This window comes from Rhincodon typus, chromosome 8 (genome assembly GCF_021869965.1).
Source record: "Rhincodon typus isolate 14 chromosome 8, sRhiTyp1.1, whole genome shotgun sequence".
Lineage (NCBI taxonomy): Eukaryota > Metazoa > Chordata > Chondrichthyes > Orectolobiformes > Rhincodontidae > Rhincodon > Rhincodon typus.
The window spans coordinates 56,906,396-56,932,151 of record NC_063339.1 but is presented as its reverse complement, the minus strand read 5'-3'; the positions used below and the strand labels follow the sequence as shown (position 1 = coordinate 56,932,151).

The 25,756-nt window shown below is 36.7% G+C and overlaps 1 protein-coding gene across 2 annotated transcripts in view; it reads left to right on the top strand.

The window, feature by feature from the left end:
• Window positions 1-25,756, top strand: part of coch (coagulation factor C homolog, cochlin (Limulus polyphemus)) — a 64,822-nt gene that overhangs the window by 35,736 nt on the left and 3,330 nt on the right. Inside the window, exons 6-10 of one of the 2 annotated variants that reach the window (XM_048599892.1) lie at window positions 2,119-2,178; window positions 9,419-9,566; window positions 9,719-9,822; window positions 18,207-18,433; window positions 24,935-25,448. In XM_048599892.1, the coding sequence (XP_048455849.1) occupies window positions 2,119-2,178; window positions 9,419-9,566; window positions 9,719-9,822; window positions 18,207-18,433; window positions 24,935-25,448 (1,053 nt within the window). The remainder of the gene's footprint in view (window positions 1-2,118; window positions 2,179-9,418; window positions 9,567-9,718; window positions 9,823-18,206; window positions 18,434-24,934; window positions 25,449-25,756) is intronic. The other variant, XM_048599893.1, reaches the window with a different exon arrangement.

Below are 25,756 nucleotides of genomic sequence, written 5' to 3'. Positions count from 1 at the left end.
ACAGTCAAATTCCACACCTCTGTGTATGATGCTCCACGAAGTGGTAATGTTGGCCTTAAACACAGCCATCACACTAACACACAACTCCTTCAGAATAATTTTTGGTGATCAATTCGCTTTTCCTATTAGCGAATTGCAGTAAATTACAATTGGAATTGTTAATCTTGAGCTGGAATAATGAAAGTATCACCAGACCCCTTGGCATTTTATCTTATAGAGCCTTCAGATTTAAGGAACATTCACTACTACCTCAACAGTCAGAGGAGGAGAAATAACAAACATGGATGAGGGAAAACTCAAGAAGTTCCCACCCAATTGATGATCAACTCTGAAGATCTCAGTGTCTTAAAACTCTTTGCTTAGTTTTTGACATTCCATTATTTCAGATAAAACTTTCACTCCAGGAACAAGGAGTACTTCAAAGCTATGCAGAAATATGGAAGGCATACCCCACAATTAGATTTATCTTTCACAAATTAGAGATATGTCACTCCCCTGCGAGACTCACGAACAGAACAAATGCTTTAGCTCAATTGACCCAGGACCACAATTACTGTTGCAACCATATCTCAACGTCCTGCCTATTTCTAAAATGTCTACAGCTGCAGTGAAACACTTATGATTTCTGTATTCTTCCACACAATGGCCCAAATCCTCTCATCTGGGTAGGAAAACACTGCTTCTGACCCAGGTCAGACCAGAAGTTGGCCACTTACTTTTCTAGGAATTCTCCACCCGGATTTCTGAGGCAAGTGTCTTCACAACAGAAGTACTCCATCAAACCATGCAGACAGTAGTGGTGTTAACCATCCCAGAAACCATATCCCTTTCCCCATCCCAAACTCTCACTTTTCTGTAGTATTACGTGTTTAAAAGTCACAAAGCCACCTTAACAGCTAATGAGAAAAGGTAAGTGTGCAAGGTAAGTATGTAAGGATGTAGGGTGGCAAGTGAGTAAAGGGTACAGTCACTAAGTGGATGGAAGGGCAGCTTTCAGTGGCAGGTAAGTGGGTGAGAGAGTGGGGTGTACCCATTTGGGTGTTTGACAGGGATGGAGGATTGGATTGAGTGCCCATGTTGTGGGGTGGGGAACAGGAAACAGGTGTCCAGAAACAGCCAGTCAGGTATTTGGGGATATATGTGGTATAGGTCATCAGAGTGATGGGAGTGGATGTTTTATAGTTACCCAGGGGCTAGAACAGATTTTATGCCTCTAACCTTCCCTGGCTAACTGTTAAGCTAAGTGAGTCAGAACCATCCAACTGAAGTGTCAGAATTGGGGATTTTTTTTGGGGAGTATTCCAGGCACTAGGCAATAGCCCAGGGAAAGTTCCAGCTCCCTAGGTAATTACTGCATACTCAGTGGATTGGGACTTCTGCAAGATCTCGACACACATCTTTCAGGGTACATTCACTCTACGACTACCAGATGATCAGACTAATGCCCTTGTTTGATACTTCATCCCTTACATGTGGAACACAAAGTTCTTTCCAAAGATTTCAGAACCAAATTTGCAATTACAGGCATTGTGTCATTGAATATGTTATTCCAATATAATGCTTTCTGTATCCCAAAAACGCAGGTGAACCACACAAGACATCAGACTTTATTACAACTGTTTCAGTTTGCACCCCGTTTCAAAGTACATACGAGAATATTCTGGGGGGCATTGCTTTTCAAAAGGAAATTCACTAATGGTGAAACTACTCCGTCTCAGAACTAGTTATTTAATTCTAGATTGTATGATCATCTGCATCCATTTCTTTTAATTTTAGACTGTGAGATACTGCAATTGTCTGTCAGAATCTAATTACTGATACAGAGAAAGACTGGGTGGATTAGAGGAATGTTCAGAGAGGATTATTTTGAGGTGTACTTCTGAAAAATGTTCATATAATTGAAAATGCAAAGGACTCAACACTTGTTGCTCTTCTTTATTAAACGGTTCTGATATTTTTAACAAGCTTTCTGAAAAAATGCCCCATATTTAAAAAAAAACCTTCTCCCCTTCTCCTTAGTTTTAATAATGTAATATTTGTAGACTCTGTGCACACATCAAAATATAATGCATAAAAATTGAATGACAACTAATATTTTTCATTATTTAAACATTTTAGCAAGACCAACAAAGAAAAAAGCTGCAAAATCTGGAAAAAAGAATTTAAAAGTGAACAAGGGTAAGGGTCCTTCCATGCTGTGATGAAAATTTATCATATTATTGTTTGGAAATTTGGACTCTACGATAGAGTTAAGTATGTTTTTGTTTTCTAGTGCTGTGAAGCTCTGATCTTTATATATAAGAAAGGATCAGAAAGTCATTTGGAACAATGATCTAATTATAGCCTTTCTAAGAATTCATGTGAGGTAATCTAAATGAGTCAACTACTATTGAGATAATTGCTGATTTTTTGTTGGCTTGCATTTTTATGACTGGAGAAGGGGAGGTTAGGGACCAAGGTAGGAAATTCAGTTTGAAAGAAAATGTCCATAACTTCAGAAGGGCAATCTAGTTTGTTGAAGTCTTCAGGCCAATAGAGTTGGAAGGAAGTTTTAAGCTGTTTTAGCTCAAAATAGGCCTAGTCAGAGAAAAGTCAAGGGTTAGCCAGTCTCAGGATAAACAGAGAGAATCACATGTGGTGAATCAAATGGGGGAATGTGCCAAAATGTGCTCAAAGGAAATACTTGCAGCCACATCAGTTAAATATGAAATGTTAAAGTGAAGTTAGAAGTGATACTTGACAGGAGTTGAGTGTAAAGGATATAACTGGAAAAAGGGTTGCATCTTTCTTTATGCTATTTATGACAAGATCGTGCCGAATCATCTTGTATACACACTGCATTTTTTCTCTTGTATAATACGTTAATGCTCTTTTGTTAAAAGAACACTGAAAGTCTTGTGTGAATATGTTTAATGACATTGCCACCATAATAAGCAAATTGCAAAAATAAACCTTATAGTCTATCAAGCTAGATTTCATGATGGAATCTGACTTGCTTAATATTACCAGCTGGGATCATAAAAAAAATTGGAGCTTGTTCAGCATAGACATCCATTGACTGTAAGAGACATCTGTGAGTCTTTAAAGAAATAAGTGAGTGGAGATACTGGACATTAATAAAAAAAAAACAAGAGTTGTTGTGATGTATATAACATCACAGATTGGAATTTCAAAATGGCAGTAACTGTTACTAAGAATTTTCTGGAAGTACAAGTTTTAAGAATGAACTTTTTGAAATCTTTGACTGAAGCTTTATTGAGTCCATGAGCCAATAAATTGGAAATAGAAATAAAAGCGGGATGTGTCAATGTCATTTCACTTAAAATGATTACTACGTATTTAGAATTAAAAGGATGGCAACCTGAAATGGAGGTGTCACCAATGGAATTAGCTAAGATTCAGTTAGAAATGGAAAAATTTGAGTTAGAAACAAAAAAGAGAAATGAGAAGACTTGAGTTAGAACAAAAAGAGGAAAAGAGAAATGAAAACATATCACATTGGAAGGAAAAGAGAAGAATAGAGCAATGGAAATTTGAGAGATAATAAAAGAAGAGAAAAATGAAAAGAAAACAAGAAAAATTTTTAAAAGTTGCATTGGAAAGTGAAGAGAAAGAAAAATAAAGGGCAGTGGAAGGGATAATGGAATTTAGAAAACTTGAACATCAAAGAGATAGAGAAATAAAACATGACTTGCTTAAAAAAGGTGTAGAGGAAAGAAAGAAAGAGGAGTAGGTAATGCAAAAGATGATTCTATTCCAATGAGGGATTTGATTGAGCTAATTTGAGTAAAATGCCTAAATTTACAAAGGACAGAATTGAAAGACATTTCATCTCAATTGAAATGATAGCTGTGAAGATAAAAGACATTTGGACTTTAGTGCTGCAGAGTGTCTCGGAAGGTCCAGCTATGGATAAGTATACTAGATGATCAGAAGAGCAATCTTCAGACCATGAAGCTGTTAAAAGAACAATACTCATTGCTTATCAGTTTGTCTTTGAAGCTTAGCAATTAAAATTTAGGCCCACATGAAAATAACCTAATGAAACATTTTCAGAATTTGCAATGGAAAAATAAATGTATGGGAGCAGTGAAGTGACGGAAAATTTTTGAGAAATCGTAAGTAGGCTGGGGTTATTTTCCTTAGAGCAACAAAGATAGAGAGGGTGATAGAGATATGTAAGACTATGAGAAGCCTAGATAGGGGGAGTTAGGAAGGCACTTTTCCCATTAATAGAGGGGCCAATAACCAGGGAACATAAATTTAAGACGTATAAGCCTAACAGGAGAGTTGAAAATGTTTTTTTTTTTAAAAACTTATGTAGTGATGGGAATCACCGCCTGAAATGGTGGTTTAGTCAGAAAACCCTGTATAGTCTCCAGGGCCATGGATGAAAAGCTGGAAATGGGATAAGTGTATTCAGAAAAACTGTGAATAATGTAAATCGGAAACAAAAACAGAAATTGCTGGAAGAGCTTATCAGGTCCGACAGCATCTGTGGAGAGAAATCAGAGTTAATGTTTTGGGTGGAGTGACCCAAAGTTCTGAGGAAGGGTCGTTCGAACCGAAACGTTAACTCTGATTTCTCTCCACAGATGCTGCCAGACTTGCTGAGCTCTTGCAGCAATTTCTGTTTTTACAAGTGTATTCAGATCATTTTTGGCTGGTACTTGCCTGGTAGGCAGCACAGCCTCCTTCTGTGCTGTAAACATCTGTGAGTTTAAGTTGTGGTTGAAGTCATGGAAGAAATCCCAATAAAAGGAGTAGATTTTATTGTAGGGAATGGCTTGGCTGGTTCAAAAATAGTGTCCTTATTGTGGGTAGAGAACAGTGAGTAGAGTGAAAGAAAGTGAGATGCTATAGGAGAAACATCCTGGATTGATTCCTGACTGTGTTTTGTCTAGATCTCAGCCTCAAAAAAATGGACAGGAAGAGAAGGAGAATATGAATATGGGAAATAATTTGGAAATTCAGTCATCTATTGTTATTTTTGAAAACTTAAGTGAAAAAAATTGAAAAGAAAGAAGGTGACACGTTTAGAATATCTGCCTTAATTGAAATGCAACAGTTAGAGCCGGAAATGAGAGAGCTTTATCTAACAGCCTATTCTGAAATTGAATCAAATTAATACCTGGGTATTATTATTTAAATGAGGTGTTAAATGAGCGAAAGGGGACCAGGTCAAGTACCAGACAATAAGGAACGGATAGTAGGCTATCAGTGGCCGTTTATTCTGAGTTTCAGAACAAACTTTTAGGAGCGGCTCTCAAAATTCCAATAATATATCCCTTAGATATTAGAAAACACAGGCTAACATTTTTTATTGGCCAGGATTACATAAAGATGGATGTAAATTTTGCCAAAAATACCATACATGTTAGATCATGAGCACAGAAAGTGGTGGACGAAAGTATAGTTACAACGTTTAAAAGACATTTGGATCAGTTCACAAATAGGACAGGTTTTGAAGGATACAGGCCAAGCACAGGCAGGTGGGACTAGTTTAGTTTTGGAACATAGTTGGCCTTGACTGGTTGGACCAAAGGGTCTGTTTCCATGCTGTATGACCCGATGAGGAAATCATTACCATCAATTAAACCTGCACCTTCAATTCCGATACCAGCTTTAAAAAACTGTTTAACAAGGTCTTGGCATCAAAAAACCAGAAATGGGAATCAGTGTCCTTTTTACAGTTATGGATGTTACAAGATTTCCTGAGACAGTGCCTTTGGGGAAAATTATGGCAAAATGATAAATAAAATGTTAGACCAGTTTTTGTTTACAAGATATGGATTACACAAAGAATTGCAATCAGATAAAGCTCCAAATTTTATGCCACAAACATTCAAAAATATAATTAATCAATGTTGTAATGATTGGGACAAGGAATTCCCTTGATACTGTTTGACTTTCGAGATATTTCACATGCACCTGCAGGGTTACGTTCTTTTAAACTCATATATGGAAATGTGGTGAGAAACCTTCTTAATTAATGAATCAAAGAAAAGTTTATAAACCAAAGCTCAGAGACTACACTTTTGACCTATGTGCCATGTTTCTGAAAGAAACTGATCAAAGTGTGAGAGTTGGCCAAATGGTATTTTAAAGATGTTCAACAAGTCATTAAAAATAAATCAGTTGGAGAAGACACAGCTCAGAATATTGTTGCTGGAGAAAAGATGTTAGTACAGCCATCTGTCACTGGGGGTCCATTAAAAAACAAGGTTCACAGGATATCATCAAATCACATATAATCAGTGAGTGTGACATGTTAATACAGTCAGTTCGCCTTTCTGCTCCTGTGATGCTGCTTGGCCTGCTGTGTTCATCCAGCCCTGCACCTTGTTGTCTCGGATTCTCCAGCATCTGCAGTTCCTACTATCTCTCATATAATGCTTGTTTCTTCAACGCAAATTGGTTTTAAAACGACTGAAGAATTTTAGAACACTATTTGTAGAACACAAACTTTCCATACCTGTATTAACTATAATGCGATTCCGTCCCCATCACTTTAAATGTTGCAGTTATTGCACAATTTTCTTATAATGTGAGATCGTACAAGAATGGATATCGCATTATATCAGAACTGACAGTGAGACAATAATGGGAAGATGGACAGGGGAGAATTGTATTTAAGGTGGTGAAAGGATCAGGGAGTGAAATAAAAATTTATAACAATTGGAAAATGATTCAGAAATTGAAAATTCAAAATCCAAACCTTCGGTAATCAAATTGAATGTTACAGAGATGTTTAAAGCATTAAATGGAATACGATGCCATCTCCCAGAAAAACCAGTGAAGCAAGTTGCAAAAGCTTTAATAGATTCATGAATCAATTTTGTAAATCAGCCAGGAGAAAATGACTTTGGCTCTAATTAATGGTAATGTAGGGAATGTGTTTCCCCTAAAATAACACCGTTACAGACTCAACCCAGAGAAGTTAGTTTGAGAGAGAAAAGAGATTACATTTGTAATTGCCAATGACATTATTGAATTGAGTCATTGTAGTTGAGGCTCAGCTATTGTGTGGGAGCTAAAACTAGATGGCTCACAATAACTGTGTATTGATTATTACAAAGTCAACACACTGACAAAAGCAAATTCACATCCAATTGCACAATTAAAGGATTGCATCGAGAGGATAGGCAGGTCCAGTTGGTTGGAAAAAAGATTTGTTAAAAGGATATTGGTAAGCTCCATTGACTGTTACAGTCAAAGATATATCAGCTTTTGTAACACCAGATGGACTTTAGCAAAGTGAAATCATGCTGTTTGGAATGAAAATACACCAGCAATTTTTCAATGATTAACCAAAAAGGTCATCAAGTGATATACAAACGTGTTTTATATATGGACAACATGGTTCCATTCAGTCAAATCTAGAAGGAGCTTTTATAACACTCGAACAAACTGTTTCTTTTTAATATCCAGAAGTGCTCTAACACTGAACTGAATACTTTTTCCCATCACTAAACCACCTGTGGTATTCTTTTACTGATTAACCACCACCAGTGAATCACTCATGTTCTCTGATTGATCAATTTACATGCAAAGCCCATTAAGGCAATGCAGACCACCCAAAGGTATGGGAAATGTAGGGAGAGGGGAAAGGATCCAAATCAAAGTGGAACTAGAAGGGACCATAAAGCACTTTATCCTCTGCAGTACCCATCTCTCTCTCTAAAGACATCGATAGACGACTTTAACAGTTACAAACAGCCAGTTTGATCATAAATCTAGATAAAAGTAGATTTGACAAAGCAAAAGTTACTTATTTGGACCACACTGTGAGACAACCCTGAATAGCACCCAGAGAAGTAAAACAAAGTGTAGTTGAGATTGTCTTTTCCCCAAACCAAAATGTGAATTTCTGCAATGTATTGGCATAAGTGGATTTGATCAGAACTTTTTTTCTGAATTTCAGTGCTTTAGTGGATCCTTTGACAATTTTGTTAAAGAAAGGAAAAGATTTGAGTGGCGAAAAGAATGACAGAGCGCCTTTGATAACTTGGAAGTTATACTGACTACTGCATCAGTTTTAGCAGCTCTTAATTCTGATAAGATTTAAGTTAGCTTTTGATATCACTGACATTGGTGTGATGCAGTGTTACTATATGAGGATGAGATGAGAATTGAACTGCTAGTCAGTTATTTGTCACACAAATTAAATTCATTAACAAAAATATTTGACAGTGGAGAAAGAAACACTGTGCCTAGTAGTGGCTCTACAACATTTTGAGGTCCAGATATCCAATAACTCAGCAGAAACATATTTATAGAGACAGCAATCCTTTAACATTCCACAAAATTTCCTTAATATAAATATTAATTTGTTTCATTGGAGTTTAATACTGCAACCGCATACTTTTTAATTTCCTGCAATATGAATGATTTTTAATGTTATGATTGATAGTTTGTCAGTAGCAAATACGGATGTTGTGATAAAAATGGATTTGTTTAGAATATGATTATGATGAAAATCCTCATGTTTAATGTAAATATGTTATTACTGTTGGTGTAAAATAGAAATAGCGATGAGGACACTGATGGAAAATTGCCTCCTAAAAATATTTTTTTTTGGTGGGGTGTTGCTGGAAGTTATGATCAAAGTTTATAATATATCATTATTTGGGAACTTGAATCTAGCATGATGTTAAATGAGTTTTATGTTTTCAGTGTTGTGAAGGACGGATTTTTTTTTAAAAGAAAGGATCAGAAAGTAATTTAGAGCAGTAGTTTTAAGATAGACTGCCAAGAATTTATGTGACTTAAGCTAAAGGACTCAACAAATGACCTGGTGAGATCATTTATGCTGATTGTTAACTTGCGTCTTAATGACCAAAAAATGAAAACCAGGGGACAAATGGGTTGAGTTCAGAAATGTTCATGAAAGCAAAAGAACAGTTTAGTTTGATGAGGTATTTCAGCCAGCAGAGATGAAAATAAGACTTTAGCAGCCTCAAAGTTGTCCAAGTATGTTATACTGTCCATGTATCTCTGGGAGAGTTAGAGAGAATCTCATCTTGTGAATGTGCAGAAAACGGAAGGAAATGTTTGTAATTGCCTTAGTTCACTACAACAAAATTTAAGATGTCAGAAGTGATACTTCACTGCCTCTTTTTGTTATTTATGATATTTCTAAATTGTCTTGCAAGGACATGTTTTTACCCTTTCCCCCTTTGGGATAATAAACTTATTTTCTTTTGTTAAAAGTACATTGACAGTCTCATACAAATATATCTGTGACTACCCACCACAGTATCTGACTTGCAGTAATAAACTTTACAGTCTGTGAAGCTAGGATGCACTCTGGAATCTGACTTGTCTAATAGGGCCACCTACTGAGATCGAAACAACATCTTGTTTGAGTTGTATTTGTTGAATGAGAAGTATTGAAATGTAATTCTTTAATCTACAGAGTGCAAAGCTGACATTGCTTTCTTGCTTGATGGGAGCTGGAATCTTGGTAAACGTAGATTTGAGCTTCAGAAGAATTTTGTCATTAGAGTCACCAACTCACTTGGTATTGGACCACAAGGACCACTTGTTGGCATTGTACAAGTAAGGTAAACAAAGTGAGAAATGATCGTGCAAAATTCTTTTCTAAATATTTGTATAGTCAGACTTGAGTAACATTTGCAACCGTTAGTAAAAATATAAGCATTATAACCATCATAATCACAGTGTTTCAGTTGCACTTCATGTATTACTTTTGCAGTGAGAATCCTAAAACTGAATTCAACTTGAAAAATTTCACTAATTCAAAGGACGTGGCCTCTGCAATCAAAAACGTGACTTACAGAGGAGGTAGCACCAATGTTGGTGAGTGATATGGTCTCATAACAACAACCTGATTAATATTATTGTCAATTACATATTTTAAATTTGAAAAATTAATACTTTTCCTGTTTTAAGTTCTGTTCTCTTCACTCTGCTTCCCAACACTTGATTAAGATGTTAACCTGGAACTGCAAATTATTCTAGAAAAATAGGGAAGTGACCTCGTAACTACAGAATATTGCTTCACCCGACCCTTTTATTTCCCTTACTGCTGACTGTGCATATTAATCCCTAAACAAGATTGTATGTCAGTGTGTTGATTTCAGAACCAACAATTACAATAAGCACGTACCAACATTCCCTTTGGATAATTCAGCTTTGAGGGATGTCACAATGTATATGATTTCAGTGTAAATCCTGATCAGATCAATTCATGTTGCAGTGCATTGATAAAGCATTATACTGCACCTCTTGACTACTACTTTTATATTTGATGTTTGGATTTTCTTTTTAGGAAGCCATAGTTGGTCTAAACCTTTATTTTCCATTGTCTAGTTGTTCTCTATTACGGTTTATTCCAAAAACAAATAATGAACTTGTTGGTTATCAACAGTAATTTTTTTTTTAAAAATCACAAATGATCTGATTAAATTTGCATTTTTATCAAAAAAATTACCGACAAACATGCTGGCAACAATTTTCAAAATCTAGAAATAGCAAATCATTGTAGTATGAGATCAGATTTCATTTGAAAATCCATTCTGGAAAATGGCTAGGAATACAGGCATATAATCTGAGCAAAGAGTGCAAAAGGTCCCATGGACACATTAATGCAATGCTGCCTGACCCACTGATACATTAATGCGGTTCTCTACCACACATACAGAATGAATTGTTGATGTGCCCTTGCTGAGAAATCAGGTATCGCTTAACCTGCATTACATGATTTCTCTCCTATTCAGTCCTCACCATTCCCATTGCTTGATGATCATTTAACTTACTGCCTACATTCTTTTTCTCTCAATTTTGCATTTTTAAAAAAGCTGCTACTATAATACTTTCAATTAATTGGTCCATTTAAATCTAACAGGTTAATTCTTTCATCGAAAAAGTAAGACACACATTTGCATAGAAACTTTGGGGAAAAAAAGGGAAGAAATTTTAATTCAGTAGTTCAAAAGAAAATTTTTGATTAAATAACAGAAGAAACAAACTACTGTTAAATATTAAAAGAAAGATAAATGCAGATAATCGAATATTTAAAAATATGAAAACATAGAATGAGCAAAGTACAAATCAATGTAAGTTTTCTTATGTAGTTTGGAAGCATTTTGTGAAATCTGCTACTAATTACACAGAAGTTCATTTATTCACTGGTTTCCCAGTTATTAATCACTTTGCTATTTAAAATGTAGGGAACAATAATTTTGAAATTTCTACTGTCTTGGAAAGAATCTTCCTAGCCCTTATAGGTCCTGTCCTACAGAGATATTTCCATTGTCAGAATAGGCAAACAAGTTTCTGTCACTCTGAAAATACCTGTTAGGATGGATGAGAAAGCTATTCAGATGATATTATAAGGGAATGCTTTGGAGCAAACGAAGTGGATTACATGAATGCCGGGAAAAAGTGCTAAGTCTGAGCACTGGGGCAATTTAGAACTCAGAAAAGGATGTGCAAGGAAGTAGATTTTAAAAAGGGAAAAGAGGTTATAAATGTGAACCAATGAGAAACATAAATGTGAACTGTTTCTTTACATATGCAAATAAGAAAAGATTAGCTTGGACAAATATAGACCCATTACAGGTGGAGGCGGGTGAATTTATAGTGGAAAACAGGGAAATGGTGGAGAAACTAAACAATTACCTTCTAACTGTCTTTACGGAGGAAGATTTCACAGAAATGTAAGGCAACCAGGGGATTCATGAAACTGAGGAACTAAAGGAAATTAGTATTAATGCAGAAGTAGTACTTGAAAAATTAACTAGATTGAAGGTTGGTAAATCATGTGGACTCGATAGGCTACATCCCATAATGCTAAAAGAGGTGACTATAAAGATAATGGATGCATTCTATAGATTCTGGAAAGGTTCCTGCAGCCTGGGAAGTGGTACTATTTAAAGAGAGAGGAGAGGCAGAATAGGAGATTTGATATATTGATACTGGCAGGAGGGAAATTATTAGAATGTGTTATAAAGACTGTGATAACTGGGCAATTAGAAACTAGTGGTATGATTGAGCAGAGCCAAGATGGATTTATAAAAGGGAAAACATGTTTGTCAAATTTTTTGGAGTTTTTGAATGATATTACTTGTAGAATAGATGAAGATTAACCAGTGAATATATTTGGATTTTCAGCAGGCTTTTGATGAGGTGTCGTACAGAAGGTTTGTAGATAAAATTAGACCACATAGGATTCAGGGTAAAATACTAATACAAATTGAGAATTGGTTCACAGACAGAAACCAGAGAATTATGATGAGGGTGCAAGGAAACTTCAACTGGACTTGGACAGGCTGAGTGAACAGGCAAGAATATGGCAGATGGGATATGATGGAAATCAGAGTAAGGTTATCCACATTGATAGAATAAAATGAAAGAATATTTTTAAATGATGGAAGCTAGGAAGGGTTGGTGTCCAAACAGACTTGGATGTCCTTGTTCATGAGTCACTAATAGCTAGTAGGCAGTTCAATAATTAGTAAAGAAGCTAAAGGGTATGTTGGCCTTCATTGCAAAGGAATTTGCGTATAGAAGTAAAACTGCCTTACTGCAATTGTATGGTGAGACTGTAACAGGAGTATTGTGGACCGTTTTGATCTCCACATCTATGGAAGGATGTATTTGCCATACAGTATGTGCACGAGAGGGTCGGCAGACTAATCCCTAAAATGACAGGATTATTTTATGAGGAGAGATTGAGGAAACCAGGCCTGTAATTTCTACAGCACCAAAGAATAAGAGGCACTCCAACAAAAACTTACAAAATTCTCACTGGCTGTGATATGGTAAGTCTAGGTAGGATGTTTCCCCTGGTTGGTGAGTGTAGAACTAGAGGACTCAATAGCAGAATAAGGGTTAAGCTATTTAAGACTGAGATAAGGATTTTCTTCATTCAGAATGTGGTGAAGCTTTTGAATTCTCTACCCAGAGGGCTGCAGGATCTTCATCACTGAACACGTTCAAGACAAAAATCAATAAATCTTCAGAGGTTAATGACACCAAGGAAAATAGAGATAGATGATCAACCATGATCTGGCCAAAAGGCAGATTTCTAATGTGAACTTTCCTTAACTCTCTTTCTTAACTTTCTGAACTGGGAATTGGACCTTGGCATGCAATATGAACAAGTGGAAGTGTTAATATGCACTGTCTATTTGTTGCTGTAGAATGGAATCTTGATTTGTGCTAGCACTTGCCATAGATCCGATGGCAATAGAGCACTGGAAATCAAGCTCCACTATACTGAAGGCCATCAATAATGTAAAATACGTCCAATTTAATCAGTGGGATGTCTAATGTCTGGCTGTGACCACTATCTAGGATAAATGGAATTCACACCAGGTTTCATCTATGAATAAGAAAACAAAAACTTATTTATTACAACAGACACCTCTAGCAGGTGGCAAAATGGATTATTAATTACTAATATTCAAACATAAAGTATACCCTCTATAAATCCAAACACACATACATTTATTCACAATTAGGACAGACAAGACAAACAGATTTTCAGAAATATTGTGGCTGGAAAATATCGGCAAAAAGGAACAAAGTCTGTGGATGAAGAGTACAAACAAGGGAAAATGAGGTGACTTTCTTACAGTTCCTTTTGGGGTCTTGATGATAATATATCGTTGTCAACTGTGGTAATTCTCAGTTCAGTAGCTGGTCAGCTGGACCTAGGTCTTGGCTTGAAGTAAAAGTTTTTTTCTTTACAGAGTCTTTGAGTGTTACTTATCTTCCAGTCACGGAGAGAGAGAGAGAGGGAGGGAGAGAAAAAGAGAGCGAGAGGGGGAGAGATCAATCTTCTTTGCTTCCAGGCTTATGGAGATCTCGGTCCAACTGAATCCTCTCCTCTCAGTTCTGTGACAAACTGTTCCTTACAAGTAATCCACAAGCTGTTGCTAGGTAGTTACATCTTCTTCAACCCAAAAGCTAGACTGTCTAACAAGAGTATCAAATTTTAAATAAAAATTACAAGACCTTGTGTAACTGTGATCACACAGTTCCACTTTTCCTTTGGTTATAGTAAAAAAAAACTGGTTCATTGTCAGCAAAAAGCAGTTCAAAACTCCCTTTTCCAGTTTCAGTTCAAATGATATATACATTAGTCCTTCCAAACTATACAACTCTAATATGGCATTTTAAAAATGCTTTTAGACAAAGCATTTTTGACAGCAATCTGGAAAATTCTCCAATGACCAACTACTTTCTCTTTAGTAATACAAACTGGTTCAACAATCTGCAATTATTGGTGGTAATTGCAGCCTGAATTGACAACTCTTAATGACTTCTTGCAGGGCAACGATGTCCTCACTGCAGGAAATTATTATGCACATTCAGTGACAGACTGAATCATTGTTTCTATTTCTAGATTATCAACATTGCTGGTGTTACTGCAAAGCACAGTAAAGCTCAACTGGAGAATGTCCAAAATTCTCTCATTGCAAGATAGAAAGCTTAGCTTTCAGATACATCCCAATGGGAAACAGCTTAGTGCTATTTCAAAGGACTTTATATGATTGGTCTGAAATTCATCCATTACAAACAAGGAAATTGAAAACTAAGTAAACTATAACAGTCACAGAGCTAAATATTCCAAGAGACCTCTATATAATTTCTTGTTGAAATGTAAATTTAAATCTTCTGTATGGTTTATCCCTAACTAATTTTCAACATGCTTGCAAAGTATCCAGCATATTTTCACTTTCTGTTAAAATTTTTACACTTGCAATTTCAAATTTCTCACCATTTTGAGAATGTACTTCTTTAAATTCTTTCTGCCAAAATCGACAATTTCACATTTTCCTCACTATAACATTTGCCAGGTCTTTGCCTACTCTATATCCCTTGTAAGGTCGATAGTTCATCTTTACAACTCACTTCCTTACCTATCTTTGTCTCATCAGTAAATTTAGCTACTATACCTTCAACTCCCCCATCCAAATCATTTCTATAAATTGTAAAGAGTGAAGCATTGAGCCCTGTGGCACACCACTTGTGATATACTGCCAGCCTGAAAAAATCCATTTATTCCTATTCTCAGCTTCCTGTAGAAAACCAATATTTTATCCATGCCAATATGTTATCATGTACACCATCAGTTTTAATAACCTACAATAACCTTTGATGTGGCATCATATCAAAATCCTTCTGGAAATCTAAGTACTTCTACTTGTTTTTGTTTATCTACAGCACAATTACTTAGAATCATAGAGATGTACAGCACAGAAACAAACCCTTCAATCCAACTTGTCCATGCCAAGCAAATATCCTAAATTAATAGTCCCTTTTGCCAGCATTTGGCCCATATCCCACTAAACCCTTCCTCTTCATATATTCATCCAGATGCTTTTTAATTGTACCAGCTTCCACCACCTCCTCTGGCAGCTCATTCCATACACACACCACCCTCCGCATGAAAATGTTGCCCCTTAAGTCCCTTTTAAACCTTTTCCTCTCACCTTCAACCTATGCTCTCTAGTTTTGGACTGCCCTACCCTGGGGAAAAGACCTTGGCTATTCACCCTATCCTTGTCCCTCGTGATTTTATAAACTTCTATAAGGTGACCCCTCAGCCTCTGACAATCCAGGGAAAATAGCCCCAATCTATTCAGCATCTCCCAGTAGCTCAAACCCTCCAATCCTGGCAACATCCCTGTAAATCTTTTCTGAACACTTTCAAGTTTCATAACATCTTTCCTATAGCAGCAAGACCAAATTTGAATGCAGCATTCTAAAAGTGACCTAACCAATGTCCTGTACAGCTGCAACATGACCTCCCAACTCCCATACTCAATGCACTGACCAATAAAGGCAAACATACCAAATGCCTTCTTCACCACTCTGTCTACCTGTGACTCCATTTTCAAGGAACTATGAACCTGCACCCCACGGTCTCTTTGTTCGGCACAACCTTCCCATTGAGCACATAAGTCCTGCCTTCATTTGTCTTATCAAAACGCAGCACCTCTCATACTTCTTCAAAGAACTCCAATAAAATAGTTAAACATGATTTCCCTTTCACAAAACCATGTTGGCTCTACCTAATTACCTTTAACTTACCCAAGTGTCCTGTTATTTTTAATAATATCTCAATTTTAATAATAACTCAACCTCTTCCCCCATGACAGATGTTAAGCTAACCAGCCCGTTAGTTCCTGCTTTCTGCCTCCCTCCTTTTTTGAATAAAGGAGTTGTGTTAGTTATTTTCCAATCTAAAGGAATCTGGTTACGCACCAATCACAGGAAGATTTTGAGGCAAAGGGATATTTTTTAAAGAAACACTGATCAGAAGAAACAGAAGAAGAGGCAAAACCGTTGGAAGACAGTGGGATAGTAGAATGAGTTTTAGATTACTCCAACTTTCTGAAGAAGGGTGCCAACCCAAAATGTCAACTTTCCTACTCCTCTGATGCTGCCTGGCCAGCTGTGTTCCTCCAGCTCCACACTGTGTTAACTCTGACTCCACATCAGCAGTTCTTACTATCTGTTTGGGAACTGTTCAGTTGTGTCGAATGGCCTCCTTCTGTGCTGTTAAGCTTCGATACAAAACTAAATTTTTGAACTCGTCATTTTTTCCAATTTTGAAATTGATGAAAAATGTATTTTAACTATAGTTAACCTGTAATTTTACATTATCTACATGATAACAGGGGCTCCATCTTTGTAACAATTATAATGAAATTGATCATGAACATTGAGAAAATGAAATAAATCAAGATGTGTGTTGATTAAAAGAAGACAAGCTTTAAAAGTGTCTAGGTTGAAGGGATTTAAATACAAACCAAAGCTCCAAGAACCTCCAAGAGATGCAATGACTCTTGCAATAGAGGAAATATTAAGATTCTGTTCAAGATCAAAGAGAAGTGACAGCCAGAATGTCAATAGAAGGACAAATAAAGGTGCAGCCAAACATGTCTGTCATACTAGCAAGCACCAATTTATTATATATTCCTACTTCTCAGGTTAGTGGAGGGATCTGCAAGCCATCCTTTCATGAAGGATATTAGCGGGCTATTTTTATTTCTACAAATATTTAGCCACTTTCAAAGCTATTTTCTGGTGGTGGCTACATTTACACATCTGTGACTGTGACACATGGGACTGTGAACTCTCCGCCTCTGAGTTCTTGGTCTGGCAGTATTGCCACTAGCCTACCTTGATAAGGAAATTGTCTTCAAACCTTTGAAAGACCTTGACTTCCTACACAGCACAACTTGTACATGGTGTATTAATGCAGAGTAGTTTCTTTTGGGGAAAAAAAGGCAAAATTTGATATTGTGTCAACAGGTGCATCGACAGACCCTTGTAAAATGCTGATTCCGAGAATGTATTATCACCTAAAGCTGAAACAGAAACTTTTAGTCTGAAAAAACAAACAGCTTTTGCCAGCATCAACTATCATTTTTTTCTTTTTATTCTTAAAGTATAAACCTCTCAAAGCTAAAATTTCAAAGTTGGGAGTAATGAATCGTACATGTTTAATGTAATGTTGGCTGACACCCATCCCAAGTGGCAAGCAGAATTGGGTGAAGTGGGAGTTTAAGTACAGGTCTAATGATGTAAAAACAATAATTCATCACTTTCTTTCCCCATTTCCAACTCCGAATTGGCTTTCTTCCTTGTTTAAAATAAACTACCTGATCTGTTGAGGAATTCATCTACGGCAGTGGTACTCCATAAATCATGAATGTTCTCCTTTATTCTAATTAATTTTGCTTCCTGTTTAATGTTCAGATGTTATCTCTTGTAGGTTAAATTAATTCTACTTTCCATGTAATAAGAATATTTGAGAGTGATGTACTGGCAGAGCTAATGGAGACTCTCATGTACACTGGTATAAAATGGTTTAGTCACAAATATCATTGCAAAAAATGTACTCGGATCTCAAATTCAATGATGCTGTTTGATGCAATGATGGGGTAGCAAGGGCCTGGATGGTATCTCAAAGTTCCTAGCAAATATCCAAAGAAGACAGAAGCTGTGGTTATCTTCTCTTTTATTCTCATTGACATTCTAATGCCTACATGCCCTGGAAGGCTCAGAAGAAACAGAGAAAGATGTCAAGAGTTCCTGTACTGATTAAAAATCCCATGCAACAATCAATTTTTTGTCACAGTAGAGCATTTGAAAATTAAATTGCTCCATGTTCCTACATACATTCTCCCAAGTTTATTCATAATGTTGATTTTATACACTAGGTAAAGCTCTAATTCACACGACAGAAAACTTTTTCACTCCTGATAAGGGAACGCGGTCTGGGTACCCAAAAGTCATAGTTGTTGTGGTGGATGGATGGCCCTCAGATGAAATCGAAAGAGCAGCAAATCTGGCCAGAGAATCTGGCATGAATGTTTTCATTGTCTCAGTTGCAAAAGCAATCCCAGAAGAGCAAAAGATGGTCCCAGACCCCACTTACATGGATAAGGTAAGCTCATTGCACCAGTTATTATCATTAGAACATAGAAAATGAGGCCTGAAGTCAGTTTTTGGCCAAGCTTGCTCCAATCGTCAATAAAATCATGGCTGATTGGAAGTGGCCTTAATTCCACTTCCTTGCCTGTCTTCATTACCTCGTCAATCAAAATTCTGTCTAACAAAGATTTCAATATATTCAATCAATTGCAACAATTAATGATTCTCTCAAAGAGATCATTCCTTATTTCCAGGTTAAATTGGAGACTCCTTATTTTCAAACTGTATTTCCTGGTTCTAGATTCTCCCTTAGCATTTGTGAAGCACCTCAGAATATTATATGTTTCAATAAGATCACTTCCCATTCTTCTAAACTCCAATGAATACAGCAAACCTTTTTTTAACCGGCATCTTATAAACTGGCATTCTTTGGCAAAAATTATACACCTGAAATGCCGGATTTTTACATTATTTGCACCTCTTGATTATTCAGAATATTTGATCAACCCGCAAACTCCTGGTCCTATAGGTGTCAGTTAATAAAAAGTTTGCTGTATCTGCCTAACCTGTCAATTTTTGCTCATTAGACAACCTCTTCAACTCAGGAATCAGCCTAGCACATCTAAATTGCTTCAATTACAAATATGTCCTTCCTTAAGTAATGTGCCCAAAACAGCACGCACTGCTCTACATGTGATTTCACCAATACCTTGCACAATTGTACCAAAAAACTAACTTACTTTTATGCTTCATCTCCCTTGCAATAAAAAGCAACATTCCATTTGCTGTTTTAATTTTATGCTGCACCTGCAAACTAACTTTTTGTACTGTATGTACAAGATACCCAGGTCCTTCTTTACTACAACGTCCTGTAGTCCCATTCCATTTAAAATTCTAACTTTTTCCATTCTACCTACCAAATTGAAAAGCTCACGTTCCCACATTCAACTCCATCTGCCAAAAGGTTTATTGATTCACTTCTCTCTATTGCAGACTCTTTGTGTACTTTCCTTGCGACTTGTTTTTCCTATCTAGCTTCGTACCACCAACAAATTTGGCTGCAACACAGTTGGTTCCTTCATTCATGTAATTAATATAAATCATAAATAGTTGAAGTCACAGCACTGATTCCTGAGGCAACTAGTTAAGGTTTGCCTTTCTGGTAGTTAGCCAGTCCACTATCCAGGCTAAAATATAACCCCAAAGTATGTGCTCATATCTTGTACAGTAACCTGTTTCGAGGTACCATATTGATTGTCTTTTGAAATTTAACAAAAAAAATCGCTGAGGCAATGTGGGTGTCACTAGCTGGGTCAACATTTCTTGCCTCGAACTAGTTGCCCTTGAGGTGGTGGTGAGCTGCCTTCCTGACCTGCTGCAGACCATTGCTGTAGGCAGACCCATGATGCCATTAGGGAGGGAATTCAGGATTTTGACTCAGCGATATTGAAGGAATGGTGATATATTTCCAAGTCAGGAAGGTCAGAGTCTTAGAGAGGAACTTGCAGGTGGTGGTGGTGTTCCCATCTATCTGCTGCCATTGTCATTCGAGAAGTAAATGTTCATGGGTTTGGAAAGTGCTAAAGAGCTTTGGTGAATGCAAATATATAACATACTGATTCACTTCTTTACATCCTCAAAGAACTCTAATAAATTTGTTAAACACAAACATGCATTAGAAATAGGTACAGACCATTCAGTCCCTTGAACCTGTTGTGCCATTAGAAAAGGTCATGGCTGAAAGTGGTATGGCTCACCATACTCTTTGACTCCTTTATTAGACAAGAATCTCTATACTTTAAAGTATTCAATGACTGTCTATACCATTCTACGATGAAGAGTTCCACAGGCTCTCAATATACAGAGAAAACAAAAATCTTCCTTATTGCCATCTTAAATGAGACACTTTTTTGAGACTCTGTTGCGAGTTCTATTTTCTCGTACAATGGGCTGGGGGTGGGACGTCTTTTTGGTATTCAAGTTGTCAAGTCTACTTAGGATCTTATAGGTTTCAATAAGATTGTCCATTCTTCTAAATCCCAGTGGATACAGACCCAAGATAATCCCCTCATCACGGGAATCAATTGAATAAAATTTCCCTGAATTGCTCCTAATGCAGCTACGTCCTTTCTTAAATAAGGAGGCCAAAACTGTACATTGTACTCAAAACATACATTGTGCAACTGTACAAGAAATTTTCTACTTCTATATTGTATTCCTCTTGCAATAAACAACATTGCACTTGCCTTACGAATTATTTGTTGCACCTGCACACAAATTTTGTGATTCATCTACTAAGAACGCTCTGTACCTCAGAATTCCACAACCTGTTTAAATAGTGTACTGCTTTTCTGTGGTTTCTGCCAAAGTGGACAAGTTCACTTTTTCTCACATTTTACTCCATCAATTTTTAGCCCATTCACTTAACTCATCTATATTAATTTGAAAATTCTTTGCAACTTATTTTCCTACTTTGTGTCATCAACAAATTTTCAACTATACAATCCTTTCACCAAAGTCTTTGGTAAATTTTTGAGGCCCCTGCACTGATCCCTGTGGCACTCCACTTGTTACATCTTGGAATCATGGCAACAACACAATATGCCTACTTGCTGTTTCCTGTTAGTTAAACAATCCCCTGGTATGCTCATATGTTACCACCTGTGCCATTAGCTCTTATTTTGCATAGCAATCTTTAATGTGGCAATACGGCAAATAACTCCCAGAAAACTAAGTACATGATTTCCATAAGTTCCCTTACATCTACATTGCCTGTTATTTCCTCCAACAATTCTAAACATTACACGATTATGATATTTCTTTCACAAAACCACACTGACATTGCCTGATTGCTTTGAGATTTTCTAAGTGCTGTCTATAGTATCTTCTTCATAATAATTTCCCTATGTGAAGCCAACTGTCCTAAAGTGTCCCCCTTCTTTCTTGAATACAAGAGATAGATTGACAAATTTCCAATCTGATGGGATCTTTTGAAAATCTAGGGAATATTGGAAAATTAAAGCTAGTGCATCTATTACCTCAGCAGCCACCCCTTTTTAAATCCCCAGACAAAATTCATCAGAACCTGGGGAGGTGTCAGCTTTTAGGTCTAATAATTTTCTCACTACACTTTCCTGAGTGATTCTAATCATTTTATGATCCTCCCTCTCTTTCAGCTCATAATCCAATTATCTCTGGGATGTTATTTGTATCTTCTGTAATAAAACCACATCCAAAATACCATCAATTAATTCTCCATTTCCTATTAATAATTCAGCAGACTTTTCTAGAAGATCAAATTCACTTTACTTACTCATCAGTTTACTTACTCTTTTTTTCCCTTCTTTAAAAACCCACAGAAGCTTTTACCATCTGTGTTATATTTCTAGGCAGCTTTTTCTTAGAATGGAATTTCTCCATTTTTATTATTCCTTCATTTTTTTGCTGCTTTTTATGTTGTCCAATTTTCTAAACTTGAATTATAGAATCCCTACAATGTGGAAACAGGCATTTGGCCCATCAAGTCCACACTGACCCTCCGAAGAGCATCCTATCCAGACCCAACCCCATGTAACTGAAACCCTGCATTTCCCATGGCTAATCCAGCTAGTCTGCACAATCCTGGCCTGGACACTACGGGGCAATTTAGCATGGCCAATCCTCCTAACAATCACGGGGTGTACGTGCAAACTCCTCGCAGTTACCCAAGGCTGGAATCAAATTCATGTCCCTGTGCTGTGAGGCTGCAGTGCTAACCATTGAGCTATAGTGCCGCCCCATGCCATGATACTTTTCATATAATTTGACATTGATTTTAACTTCCTTCGTTAGCCTGGGTAAGTGCCTTCCCTGATGGGCTTTCTCAAGGAATATATTTTTGCTGAATGTAATATCCTCATAAATGTCTCCCACTGCATTGTATTGACCGATTCTGTAACCTAATTTTCCAGTTCACTTCAGCCAGGCCTGCCTTCATATGCTCATAATTGCCTTTATGTTTGAAATACTAACCTTATACCCACTTTTCTCGCTCTTAAACCGAATGCAAAACTCAATCGTGACTGGTACCTAGAGACATATTCACCCTGAGGTCATTAATCCTATCTTATTGCACATTATCAATTCTAGAATATCTGCTCTCTGGCTCTTGAACATGTTGCACTCATCGTCCAGACTACCTTTGCCAATCTGATTCACCCAATATATATGTAGACGATAATTACTCATGATTATCACCATAACTTTCACTTAAGCTTCCATTATTTCTTCCTGCATATGCCGTCCAACAAAGTTCTTTCACAAAACCAAGACAACACTGATAGTATTACGATTTTCTAAATGTCCAGTTATTACTACTTTTTATTTTATGAATACTATTATTTTATTCATTCTATTTTATTAATGGATATCAGCATTAGTCCAGCTAGCCATTAGCTTCCTGCTTTCTGTTTCTTCCTTGAATAAAGGTGTCACATTTGCAACTTCCCAAACTATGAGGGCTTTTACAGAATCCAAGGAATTTTGCAAAATAACAACTGATGTATCCAATATATCTGCAGCCATTTCTTTTAAGACACTGGGATGCAGACAATCAGGTCCAGTGACTTGTCATCCTCAAAACTCATCAGCAATCCCATTAATTTTTCTCTTTAAGACTCGTTCTAAATTCCTTCCGCCTCTTCATTTTCAACTGTATTTCAGGTGCTTTTTGCATCCCCTACAGTGAAGATGAATACAAAATACTTTTTCAGAATCTTTGACATTTGTTTGATGGCTATTAATAACATTCCAATCTCACCTAAGGGACCATTGCATTCTTTAGCTAAACTTATTTTTAACATTTTTTAGAAGCTTTTAGTGTCTGTTTTTATACTTCTAGCTAGGTTTCCCTTTGATTGCAATTTCTCACCTTATTTTTGTCATCATGCTTTGCTGGTTTTTAAGACATCATTAATGGTCTGGCCAACCATTAATCTTTGTAGCATTGTCTTTCAATTTGATTTGCACCTTAAATTCCTTAATGGCCATGGATAATACACCCTCTGGTAGTCTTCCTTCCTGAATGAAATACTCTCTGAAAGTTATGAAACATCTCCCTAAATGCCTGCCACTGTATCTCCACCATCTTACTTTTAACCTATTGTCCCAGTTCACTTTAGGCAAGTCTACCTTCATAGCCATGTATTTGAAGATAGTAGTTGCAGGCACACATTTTTCACACTCAAACTGAATATGAAATTCTATAATATTATGATCACTCATGCCTAACGCACATTACCAGATCCAAAATAGCTTGGTCTCCAGTAGCTTCACGGATGTGTTGTTCAAAAAAAGTGTCTTGGATACAGGCTACCAACTCATTTTTCAAGCAAATTTGATTTTGCCCGATCAATATGGAGATTAAAGTCATCCCACTGTATAATTACTTGGGCTTGCAGACTGCTCCCACCAATGATGTATTCCCTTTGCTGTATCTTATCTCCAACCAAATTGATCAGACGCCTTGATCTCCTGAAACCAAAATCATTTCCCACAAATGAACTGACCTTATCATTTATTATCAGAGATACGCTAGTTCCTTTGCCCTTCCAAACCATTAAATATCTTTAAACATTCAGGTCTGAGTGCTGGCCACACTGCAATCATGGCTCTGTAATTGCTAACAGACTGCAACCTACAGCCTTTCAATGTGACAAATTAAATAATGCAACCTGTTGTATTCTACATTTCTAGTAATAAATAAGATGAAACATTTGCAATCCACATCAACTGATATTTCAATAGTTCCCCTTAGCACTTTGTCATGTGCATGTGTTTGCCTATCAATTATGAAAGCTTTGCTTTTTGCCCTCATTATCTCCTAACTTTGTTACTCCTTTTAATAGGTGTAACAAATATTGTTTAATCTGTGCATTTCTTAAAGGTTTCTGAGCACATATTATGAAATTAACAAATTTGCTACATTTTACATATTTCGAAAAGTGACAGATTCATTGAAACACATCTTGGCTAGATACACACTTCAGGAGAACCATAAGCAGAAAGCCTAAATACAGTTGATAATTTGCAGAAATTGTAATGGGTTTACCACAAATTCCATCATATTGTGGACAAATGTGCAGAACAATTTGTGAATGAAGTTGTTGGACTGAATTCTGGTTTATAGCATAAGAGCGATCTCACAGTGCTTCGTTATCAGTAACAATTACACCAAAAACAAGCAAGCTTTAGAGGGTTCAGTCATCTGTATTATTTCATGCAACATTTTATTTCTAAGCATTTAATGTCAGCAAAATCTAACATTAGCAATAAATATTGGTTTCTTTACTACTATAAATTTCACCAGCATTTAGATGTTTGTTAATTCCATTTACGCATATCATATGTAGACTTTAACTCAATATTACTCAAAAATGATTGTCTCCAAACCAAGAGCAAATGTGGCAAAAATTCCTTGCCATCACCTGTAGTATTGCTCGATGATTACTTTGCACCTTTTTCTTTGCTTTCACAGATTGTTTGCAAAAACAATGGGTTCTTTTCCTATGCTATTCCAAACTGGTTTGGGACGTACAAGTTTATAAAACCTTTAGCACAAAGGTTGTGCTCCTACAGCCAGATGACATGTAGTAGAACTTGTTACAATTCAGTAAACCTTGGCTTTCTTATCGATGGATCCAGCAGTGTTGGGGATGCCAATTTTCGCACTGTTCTAAGCTTCATCACTGAAATTGTGAAATCCTTTGACATTCATCAGATTGGTGCAAGAGTTGGTGCTGTCCAGTTCACATACAATCAGAGAACTGAATTTGAGTTTGGTGATCATTTAACAACGGATTCAGTGCTAAATGCTATCAAGACTATCCCTTACTGGAGTGGTGGCACAGCCACTGGGGAAGCAATTACTTACACCACAAAGAATTTGTTTGGAAAATTGAAGAACAACAACCTGAATGTGCTGATCATCATCACTGATGGCCAATCTTATGATGATGTTGAGGCTCCAGCAACTGTGGCACATCAATCAGGTAACTATTGTTTGGATGTTAAAAACATACATCAGCTACGTTAGTGCAAATTTGGGGAATTCTTTTCACAATAACTTAATATTTAAAGTAATTTATATATAAAAATACCATTCAGTTTACACTTCACACTCCTGGGGCTTCTGACACCACATCATTTCCCAGGTGAGGAACAAAACAGCCAGTACGCTCCCAGAGATCTACATATGCTGGTGCAACTAGTCAGAAGGAGCTGCTTAGGTTTAATTGTCGGAGATAACAAGGTGTAGAGCTGTATGAACACAGCAGGCCAAGCAGCATCAGAGGAGCAG